At 37.6% G+C, this 11,482-nt stretch overlaps 1 protein-coding gene across 1 annotated transcript in view; it reads left to right on the forward strand.

Annotated features, from left to right (window-relative positions):
• The window catches only part of TFCP2L1 (transcription factor CP2 like 1), a 31,887-nt gene extending 22,039 nt beyond the window's left edge, over nucleotides 1-9,848 (forward strand). The window contains exons 12-16 of the mRNA XM_072417920.1: nucleotides 654-744; nucleotides 1,716-1,816; nucleotides 3,354-3,496; nucleotides 4,743-4,794; nucleotides 5,184-9,848. Coding sequence (XP_072274021.1) covers nucleotides 654-744; nucleotides 1,716-1,816; nucleotides 3,354-3,496; nucleotides 4,743-4,794; nucleotides 5,184-5,221 — 425 coding nt within the window. The 3' untranslated portion in view covers nucleotides 5,222-9,848. The remainder of the gene's footprint in view (nucleotides 1-653; nucleotides 745-1,715; nucleotides 1,817-3,353; nucleotides 3,497-4,742; nucleotides 4,795-5,183) is intronic.
• The last annotated feature ends 1,634 nt before the right edge of the window (nucleotides 9,849-11,482 follow it).

Below are 11,482 nucleotides of genomic sequence, written 5' to 3' on the forward strand. Positions count from 1 at the left end.
CGGCATATGGTATTCTGAGCATAAATACATATTGCAAAGGTACATATGTAAAAAATTATGTTCTTTGGCTCAATCCACAGAGTTCCCTAAAATCTGATTTGAGGAAATCTAAAGGATAAATTCAAACTTGACCTCTAATACTACAGAGAGCAGGCAAGAATTTAGCAGTTTTGTGGTCTGCAGGCCTCTGATCCTCCTTATACGGACATGCCAGAAAGAGAACTTAAAGTGTGTTTCACAGCCCTGCATTTGACACAGGAAGTGTAAGATACAGGGCATCCCTTAATTTTCTGCACAAGAAAAGGTGCACCTGTCAGATAAAACAAAATTGCTTTAATTATGGAATTACTGCTTATGTGCACAAGAGTTCCACTATTCCTCATTGTTATATTTAACATGCAATACAAAAGCAAATAACATTGGGGTTTGCAGATACTTGATAAAACATATTAATTATTCAGGCTGTCACTTTAAGCAGGCTTGCACCGAGCTTCAACTAGGGCTAAGTTTATTTAAGCCAGTTTGTTTAATATAAACATCACTCCCATAAATAACTGTTTTTAACCTTTCATTTCTAAGTCATTTCAGTTCTGTGTTTTGAGCAATTGAAAAATGTTTTTTTCCATGTGACTATAGTAGTTTTACTTCTTTAGGTGCTGATTTATTAAAAATGTCCAAAGAGGATTTTGTACAAGTTTGTGGACCTGCAGACGGCATCCGACTCTTTAATGCTGTAAAAGGAAGGTTAGTATGTCAAACGGTAGATAAGTGAAAGAAAGGAATAAAGGTGGCCTATAACTGGGGAAAATGCAGGTTATTTACTGACTGCATTAGTGATCTACATCCTGCTTATTTTTTTTTTTTTTTTTTTGCCTGGCAGGGTCTTGTTTTAATACAATAATCTCCATCATTGACCTGTAATAAGCAATGCAAATGGGGACTGTCACAATTCAACATCACAAGCTGTGCCCATAAAACGCTTTGGGTCACTGCCAAAAGATCTATTTACCAATGACACAATCTCTTACTCGAGGTCCTCGAGTTAGGATCCACACATTTTTAATCTTTCTAACAGACTGCAGGAAATTAAGTAAAACAGTTTTTATATCCAAATCTAGTTTGTATGTGGCCCTCGAGGACTAGTTGATGAGATCCTTGTCTTCAATAGTAAACCAAGTGCTTTAACCAGTTCAATTAAAAAGGGCAAAGCCAGTCAGTCTCCAGATCACAACCACCTGCAGTGTGATCTGTGCCTGGTTGGGGACGTTACATATTCCTTTAGGCTAGGGCAGACCTTGCAGGATATGGCCCACCTCTTGATCTCTCGGTGGAAGTTTTGGTTAAAGTTTTGGTTGTGTAGCAGTACTCCTCCTGGCACCATTCTGGATTTACTGGAACCGAAAACAACTTCCATACAAACATAGAAAGCAGGGAGGGATGGATGATGAGAGCTTCTGTACAATGAAATTCATGCCACTTTATCAAGTGCTGTCTCCATAAGAGACACTTTTAACCTCCATAGAAATATTACCTGAGAAATGGATCAGAACACTGCTAAAAAATCAGGTCCTTGTGTTGCCATCAAACATTGTTTGCAAAAGCAAATCAATAATATATTTTTGTGCAAAAAAAAAATGGTATTTCCAGTAGAAAATGACTGCTGTTTTTTACTTTTAACTACCTCATTAAATAGTTTTCTCTTCGCGTTACCACAGGAATGTGAGACCCAGACTGACTATTTATGTCTGCCATGAATCGGAACAAAACCGCACAGTTCTGCAGCAAAAACGGGATCTCGGAGACAGCTCTGTGTGTGGTAAGTGGGTTAGTTCCTGTTAAATTGAAGTAAAAGCCAAACGTTTTTATGTAGTAAAAAAAAGCCAAAAGTTTTTTATGTTGGGAAAAACCATCAGAGAGAAGTGAGTGTTTTCTGGAATACTTTCCAGATCTATCCCAAAACTGTTTTGGCTTTGTGTACTAGTACATTCAAATATAGGCCAGTGTGCTCACCTCCAATAGTATTTTTTTTTTTCTTTTTGTTGTTTTGGGTCCTTGGGAGTTATTTATTAGTTCTGGATTAACAGTACAAGAACAAATGTCAAAATGAGGTTAGGACTCCTCAAGTTGGTTGACCTTTCAGAGTTCAGGTAAAATGCCATTTCTGACTTGGTTCTAAAGGCGATGAATGGTTGGTGTTCTGATCATCTGTCTTTAATACACTTTCAGTACAGGTGTTTATCTAATTGCAACCAATTACCTGCATGCTTGTTTCAGGTGTGTAACTGAAATCAATTTTACCAATAACAGGGCTGTATGTGATAATTTTATGACATTTATAGTCTTACATTAATCAGATCCTTTGTAGTGCAATATTTGGGGTTTGCCTTACATCCCAGCCAATACAAGTTAATTGCTTGGTGGTATAATGTAAACCACACCGTGCTATAATAAAAAGCTTTCACTTAACCAAGGCACTTCAGCCTTAGGGGACAAGTAAACTTTTTCTCAAAAGTCTTATCACTTGAAATGCAGAAGTAATTTTAGGGTTTGACATTCCTGTCGGACAGGTTTTTCCTGGCAGTGGCCATTTTGAACAGACCACTTTGATTGTTAATCATCACAGGAGGCATTAAGTTTATTTTTTTTATTTTTTTCCCAAGACAGTACCATATTAGAGTTTAGTGCATGCAAGCTTATCTGATGCCAATTTTGCCCTAGACTGACGAATCCAGTTGGTAATCTGTGATTTGGCAGATCCAAAACACTGCATAAGTGTACTAGATTATACCTTTTCAATCAGAGGTACTTGGGACTACAACCTCTTGGCAAACTTTTCTTGCTGCTCTATTCTAATCAACAGGCGTTATTACTCAGTATAGGAGAGAACCCAATTTGTGAATAAGTATGTGTAATCAAAACTACAGATAAACTTGACAGAGCTGGGAATATGTGTACCTGGAACATCAAATTAAGGCTTGTACAGAATCTTGTTGCCAGATACCAGCATTTAAAATGATTGCGGGCCAAAATCTAGCATTGGTACAGCGGAGCAGGGTCCGAAGCTGGATACCAAAATGACGAACTGTTAACAAATATCCCTTACCTCTCCACAGAACAAGTCCTCTGGTATCCAGGAAATTAGAGGAGCAACATAACAAATAATAAAAGGGGAAGGCTAGCTAAACAAAATAGTTTGAATCAGAAAAGTGTAAACTGTCTATCCTGCTTAACAAAGATGAATTGGTGGAAAGAAAGGAAGCTGCTTAGGAACCTTTGTTTATCCTCTTAGACCATTAGGTACTAAAAGGCTGGCATTGGTTAAATGTAGATTTAGTTTGCCTTTTGTGTTGCAGTTTACCATGCTATCTTCCTGGAAGAGATGACATCTTTTGAGCTAATTGAGAAGATTGCCAACTTGTACAGCATCTCTCCTCAACAGATCAACCAGATCTATAAGCAGGGACCTACCGGAATCCATGTGGTAGTCAGCACAGAGGTGTGTATGGCAGTTTTTAATCAGCATGATTACATTTCCAATCCAGACCTTTTCTCTCTCAGCCCCGTAAGTTTACTTTTAGATCATACACCTCTTGTTAGCAGATTTGTGTTACAATCTTGTGTCTGATCTTTAAAAAGGGATCTTTACAGGCAAAATTGCCACTATTGTAAACCTAGGCAATTCAAACTGTCCAGGCAATTGTTGTAATTTTTACTGATGCATTTGTTTATTTTTACTTGATGGTATGCTCTGTTTTAAATTGCTACAGTCATAAACCCTTTCATTTATATAAAGCTTTTCAGTTTATCATTACAGTATACATACGTCTGCATTTTTTTCCTTAAAAAACAAAGCAAGTACAGAAGAAGTAAAAAATATTTTTCGGCCAAAGATCCAGGGAGTTCCTGCTGTGAACAGACAATACTGAAATGTGAAGCAGTGTGTTTGCCCTACCCAAGTTTCCTACTTGAATTTTAAAACACAATTTCTTAACTTTTTTTTTTTTTTGCCCGGATATACTTTACTGGTTGTACATAACGTACCAAGTTATTGCAGTACTCCATAGTCAAACCATTCAACCAAACTATTTACAGGCCTGTTCTTTTCTTCAAATCTAGATCTGTTTCCAATGTCTAGGTATGAATTGTGTTGGCCATATAAGAATATTTCTTGCAAAGATCAATTGGTCATCCTCCTTATTGATTACTCTTCTGATTACTTCCCTCCAGTGTCAGGCCATGTGTGAGAATCCACAATATAGCTTTGGGGGAAGTGAGAGGTGTGAAAATAGCAAAATGTGCCAGAAGCACAATGGCCTTTCATTTACAGTGAAGTTGTTGCCCTTAGCTGCTTCATTCCAGCTGTCACTTTACCCCAATGCAATCTGAAAAAAAAGTGTGGTGTTGCAAGTGAAAGTACCAGGTTTTTAATTTTCCATTATTTTAAAATATAAGATTTATATTTATAATGCAAGATTAGCTTTAAAAACCTAATATTTAAAAAAGCCAGAGTATATTGTAACACACTGCCTTATGTTTAGTTTATATGCCTACTACTCTGTAATATCTCTATCCCCCTCAATGATCCAAAATATAAACAGTCTGAAACCTGCTGCTGTGTTCTTTAGGAACAGACTCCAGGGTTTAGAATTTTTCTTGTAATTTGTTGAATTGTATTCTTGGTAGTAATTTTTGTTGAATTTGAATCTGAAAATAATCCATAATCTCATGTTTGTTCCCTTCAGATGATTCAAAACTTCCAGGATGAATCTTGCTTTGTTATTGGCACTCTAAAAGGTAGGTTACAAAGGAAGGGGGCTGTTTTTATAATTGGGATATTTCTTACACTGATGGCAATGAAGGGTGGATTGGGGGGATATTGCTTACACTGTCACTGCTATTACTCGAGGTAAGAGTTAGGATTCGCACTGACACAAATTGTCACATTTAGGGGATATTCCTTTTACATATGTTTTGTCATGGTTTTATTATAATTCATATAACAATTTCTGTTTATGAAATGACAAAAGTGGATTGGGTGCATATGTAGTGTTTCAGCTATTTTATGTTGGATTGCACCGATTTAGAGGGGGGGAAAAGGGGGGTTAAAATTGGCAAATTTTAAATGTGAAATGCTTATGAAAAATTGATACTATGTTCACTTAATTATTTTTTTTCCTCCTTAGCTGAAAGCGGTTCTGGATATCATATCATTCTTAAATGAAAAGGCCGAAATTGCACAATTGTTTGTGGGCCATCTGCAGTAGAGTATTACACGGCCAGTGAACAAAAAGGCCCAGTGTAAAAAGTTCTGTAGAATCGTGGAGGAAAGAGGAATTCAAAATTTTGGTTGAAGAAAGAAAAAAAAAAATGTTTCTCGGCAAGTTTCTGTCCAGGATCTACCACACTAAGCGATTTGAGCTGTCATTTGTAAATATTTTTATGCCAGTCTTGTGTAAGCTCAAAGTCAAGCATCTGAAATGTGTGAGATAATGTAAATATTAGAATATCTAAAGCTTTCTCAGCACTGTAAAATCCTGTGAAACGTTTGCTTGCAACATGAAATTTTTTTTCCCGTTCTTTGTAAAGCGGTTCCTGAAATCATTATTGATTAATAATTTTACAATGGCCCATTTATACAAAAAATTAAATGTCTGATACCCATAGGAATTAAGGTTTCACTGTTTAATTTTTTAAAAATTGTCCTAGTGGAACATTATTGCCACTGGGCCTTCAAAGGTTGCCTTTCAGACATTTGGCAGTCTGTGTGGTTCCGGAGTACTGCCCGCCATACAATAATCAATTTTAGTTTGACCAACATGTTTAATATAAATGTTGACTGTTGTTCAGAAAATTGATTGTGCTACCACACAGTGCACTGAATGCACAGTCCGATAGGAGAAACCTGCATGATGAATGTATGAACACATGCTCCAATTAACCTGTCAGATACTTTTGATGGAAATTATCTTACCTGTCAAAATGAGGTTCTTTTGTTTCTTCACTTGCTAACAAATTCGGAATCTATTGACAACTTTTTGCAGCTTCTATATGAAGCAGTTTAATATTCACTAGACCCCCAGAGTGGATGTCTTTTTGGTTTATCTACTCAAGGGATCGGCAAACTCTGGCATTTAGGCCAGATACGGCCTAGTCGGTAGTTCGTTCCGGCCTAACGTTAGGAATTCCGGAGCCGCCGGAGCTCCGGTGCCACCCCCTTGAATTTGCTCCCCTATTTACTGCGGCCACATTGATACTTCCACCGCTGCGGTAAATAGGGAAAGCTCCCTGAAGGTAAATCCCTCTCCTCCGCAATGCATACGGGGGAGAGGGATTTCACTTCAGGGGGTGTACCCTGGTGGTGGGCGGGCCCAGCCTAGTGTGCTTTCGCCCACCCCATAAATGGCCTAGTGGCCGTAAAAGTTTGCCGACCCCTGATCTACTCAATTGCATATTCTTCAACTCTAATCTCAAGATGGGAGGCTGCCTGAGGTCCCTGAATCATTCAAGGATCAACAGGAAGCAACGAATGCAACTTAAAGGTATGTTAATTTTTACTCCCCCCACCATGTTTAACGAATAAAATTTATATAGGAAAGAAAAAGGAAAAATATTACCAAAACTATTAATCAGGACTGGAAGGTTAGAGAGACTGCAGTCTGTAAAGGTTATGTGCAGTTTAATGTCGTCCTCTGATTTGATCAGTGCGATCAGATCATCTGTATTGAACTGATGGATCTGGAATATTCCTTCCCGTGGAATATTGTTCCTATTTTCTGTATGTCTCTTGTTTATTATAGCATCCTATTGCTGTATGTCTTACAATGTTATTTCCCCTTCATCAAATGAAAAATGTTTTGAAACAATCAAATGGCCTCTTCAGTCGAATATTAAAACAGATCTATGTATATGGAAAACTTGGCTGTGACAGCTAGAGGCTTATTTAAACTGGCCATACGTGGATGTCCGATCAAGCGGTCCATTCTAGTGCATTTGTTCAAATCAACCATAATTGCATTATACAAGTATCTGACAGATTTTGAAGTGGTATTCAAATTGTAATGCATGTGTACATAGGCATTTTTCTGTTTTTGCCTCACTTGCAATATGTGGCAGCAGATTCATTTTCCGTTGAAGTTTTATGTTAAACATGGATACAACTAAAGGTAAAAAGTATGTAACTAGCTTAATGAAAGCAGGATTCAAAATAGGCAATTGCCTAGCATCCATTGGGACGCTAAGCCAGCAAAATATAATGTAGAATCTGGCTGCCATTGGCAAAGACTCCTTACTTGGCTCCAGCTATTCCTAAATTGGCCTTAGGACACTACTAGAATATTAAATGTAGATATAAGATTATGAAGTTGTAGAATAAATGCACTGTGCAAGCTAATTACATGTAAATATGTAGCAAGGAAGTGGCATTTTTATAAGAGCTGCAGGTTCACAAGCTACCAGGATCACAGTGGAGTGAGTGCATTAAGGTGTTTTAAACAACAACTGGCCAGTAGACCAACGCAATGAATGAATGAATGTAGAAATGTGCCAGGAACCTGAATGTTGGACTTTAAGGGTTCCAGATCACACCACAGTGTAAATGAGCACACAGACACTTGCTTCACTCTGATCTAGTGAATTTTTTTTTCCTAAAGATCTTTGAAACAGAAAAATGCCCTTTCTCTAAGCCTTGTTTGTTTTTTGTTTTTTTTGTTTTTTCCCCTTATGCACAAATGATGCATTGTAGAAGGTTAGTGAGTCTGCTTTCACAAAAATAATAATAATCAAAAAAAATGCAGTTGCTAGATTTTTAGTTAGTCCGTGTTAAAATCTTCTGTTTGCTTTTTTTTTGTATTTGTAAGAGCAGGAAAAACTATTGCCGCCAGGTCTTTATCAAATGTCCGCAGATTGCAACGTGTTAATGGCTGAACTCCAGGATCTGGAAAAAAAAAATTATTGCAGTGCAAAAACAATAAATGCTCATTTAGGTCTGGTTTGAAGATGCTGGTAATAACATAACTTGTATAAACTGTTGCCATGCACATCACTGTTCCATTGAATCCAGCAAGCTGATTTCTGAAGGGAACATTTTTGACCTCTAATGCAGGGATTCAAAATTAGAATTGCTTTTCAGATTTTAGGGCTTGGCTGCCTCTTACTGTGTAATGTGACGCTGATCCGTGTGCTGGTCACATACTAATTCTGTTCTATTGCCCATTAACACTTGCTGTGGAAAGGCACAATTTCCTTCCATTTCCTTTAACCAATGAGTGGTGGTGGGGAAACTATGGGGATGGGTTATGTCATTATTAAAAAAAGAGAAGAAAAAATACATTTTTTAGGACTTTATGTCCCTCTACTTTGGATGAGGTGGACACTCAGCAGGACTGAGTGCAAAGGCCAAGGAGGTCGTTTTCATTCTAAAGGGCCAATATTTAAAGGTCAAAATGGCAGTTTTTACCACTCTTTTTTCCAAGGAATTTGCTTAAATGAGCCTGACCGAGGCCTAAGGAAGTTGCTGTAATGAGTGTACAGTGCTTGGACAATCACATCTGTTAAATGTTCCCAAAATTGATTTGTTAAAGTGGACCTGTTTTGCTAAAAACAAATTGCTTCTATAAGCATACTTGTTAGTTGTGCCTTTTTATCTTAAGTTATGCTTGAAAAGTAGCAGCTCACTTGTGGTGTGTGTGTGTGTGTGTGTGTGTGTATGTTTGTGCCTTGGCAATTCTGGTTCTGTAGCACTATATATCTGCAGTGTGAAATCTAAGGCACTGCTTCCTCTGATTTTTAGCCTGTTATTTGGTAATGTCATGACTGTGCTGCTCATAATTGCTGGGGGTGTTTTAGTGTGTCGTGGGAATTTGTGCCCATATTTTAGGTTGGGTACTGAAGAGCTGGCTTACAAGTTTTCTTAAATGCATTCAGTATAGTTAAGGTTGGCACCATTTTCCAAATCAGACTGGTTAAACCATGACTTTATGATGCTGGCTTTATGCACAAGGACACAGTCTTACAAGAGGAGATGGTGGCATTCACCAAACTACACGGTTTAAAGCATACCATTGCCTAAATACCTGTATGCTGTAGCATAAATGGTATCCTTCAGCAAATAAACCTGAAATAAAACATTTGGAGAGTTGTTAATACAAATTTTGCCTGGTCTCTGCCTACTTTGGCTCTGTTCTGTGGACATAGGGCTACCATTAAAAGATTTTTACAAAATTCCACTCTTCAAGAAATTATTCTAAAAGTTGCAATAATGAATAATGTACATACAGTTAATGTAGCACAACTGTAACTTTTAGCAGGTTAAAAATGTAAAACAAAAATGTCTGATTGCACACTACAAGCTTTAGGCTTTAGTGAAATAATCTGAATGAAAAAAAAAAAAAATATATATATCTATATCTCTATATCTCACACCTATCTTCTCTATATTCAGTGCCTTCAGTCCATCCATGCCACCTTCTATGTGTTGTTGGGCTGTACCTGTGATACTTAAGATCCAGTAATGGGGTTGTTGGGGATTGTTAGTTTGTAACTTTCAATAAATGTTGTTCGTTTTCCATTTGTTCTTTACACTCTGTGTCTGAGGTTGGTACTACTTGGCTTTTTAGGTTCTGTCTTTTTTTTTTTTGCATTAATTTTGCCTTTCTACACTTTCTATGCAATTAGATCGGAGTGAAAGTCTGTACTGCTGAATGGAGCTCTGACTGAACGAGTTACTGCCAATTTTTGTACCTGTGATGGGAAAAGCATATTTTGCACTGGCTATATTGCTGTTGTACAGATACATTCTACAACTGGAATCTTTATGAAAAGCAATAAACCTATTTGTACAAAAATAGAAAGGCTTCCAGTGTTTTTTTTTTTTTTTTTTTTTTTTTATGGGCATTATAAAAGAAATTGTTCTTTCATATTGGGTTTGTAACTGCCCTTAGTAATAAAAAAATGTATTATGTATTCATTTGAAAACAATAAGCATTGTAAGAACAGAAATAGGCAATGGCATAATGGCAAGTGATTACAAGCTCAGAGAGAGTGGATCGGGGTGGGGATGAGCTTGCCGACAACCCCTTAAAGTGGATTTCTTCCAAAGATACGTCCGTGTCTAGGTATTCTTCCATAAAGCCAAGATCTATGGAGAGCTGCAGTTAGGAGTCTGAGCAAAATTTGTGTTTTTTTTTTTTTTTTTTTTTTTGTTAGCTTTCCCCGGATTGGTGCTTTGTAATGATCCTATCTCTGAACTTTGCAGGTCGTTCCTTTTTACCTCATGACTTGGTTTAGCTATTAGGTATTGGTATTGTTAGTTATAAAGCTTTCTATGGAGAGGTGTGTGCCTTCCCAAATAATGTTCAATGAGTTTACCACAGGTGAACAATCAGTGCAGAAACATCTCTGCAGCCACCAAGAGAAACTGCAGGCATCTGAGCAACATTTCAATTGTCAACACCTGCCATACTTACATTAGGTTGTTAAACGTCCCCTTCCGAAACATGGCCTCTTCCAGCCATCTGAAACCATCTCCACAAGATTTTGGTGTTTTAGGACATTTGTAAGGTCAAGTTTTTAACGCTGGATTCAAAGACCTGGCCTGCCCTCAGCGTTCTACTTAATCCCAAAGGTGTTTGTTGAAGTTAAGTACAGGGCTCTGTGCGGTACAACTAGATTCCACCACACCAAATTGGTCAAACCATGGAGCTTACTTGGTACACAGGGGCACAGTGATGTTGGAACAGAAATGAGTCTTCTCCAAATTGTTACAGCAAGGTTGGAAGAGCACAATTGTCCCAGATGTCTTTGTTTGCTGAAGTATTAATTCTATCCTTCATCTTAACCTAATCATTTAAGGGTGGTTTACATACCTGGCCATATAGTTTACGTGTAGTAGTCAAGTGTTCACAAATTTTTGTTCATATAGAGTATTTTGTCTTTAAAGGTTTTGTCTTTAAAGGTTCATGGGGAGATTAACATTTCTGTTAGGGTTGTACTTCTGTTTGCTACTTCAGTGGCAGATGTGTCCCCATATGCTGTCCCTGTTATCCTCAAGATTGGTGTATGGTTGCCACCAGTAGAAAAAGGTGAAAATAGCAAAAATATTTCCAGGACTTTAGTCTACAAAGACTTTTTACTGTGCCTCCATTGGTACACCAATGGCAATATAAAGCATTTGGCAATTAAACTGCGTATAAAACATTTCTGCTACATTTTAGACAGCGTGGACAATAGTGTTCTGTCCCAAATGTTGCTTTGTGCGTAAGAAAACTTGTGGAACACAGTCTGATTATATTAGATCCGCATAAAGAAGATGAATTTAGTGTAGTTTTATTTCATTCTCGTACAATACAAAGTCATGACATCTGATAGTTGCATGCAAATCTCCAGGGATACCTGGTAATCTCGGCTTCCCTTGCATGCGCCAGAAATGATGCGGGAGTTACATTATTTCATCTCGGTCTGGCCAGTCAAGATGGCTGAATCGGGA

The sequence above is a fragment of the Pyxicephalus adspersus genome, chromosome 7 (genome assembly GCF_032062135.1).
Source record: "Pyxicephalus adspersus chromosome 7, UCB_Pads_2.0, whole genome shotgun sequence".
Taxonomy (NCBI): Eukaryota; Metazoa; Chordata; class Amphibia; order Anura; family Pyxicephalidae; genus Pyxicephalus; species Pyxicephalus adspersus.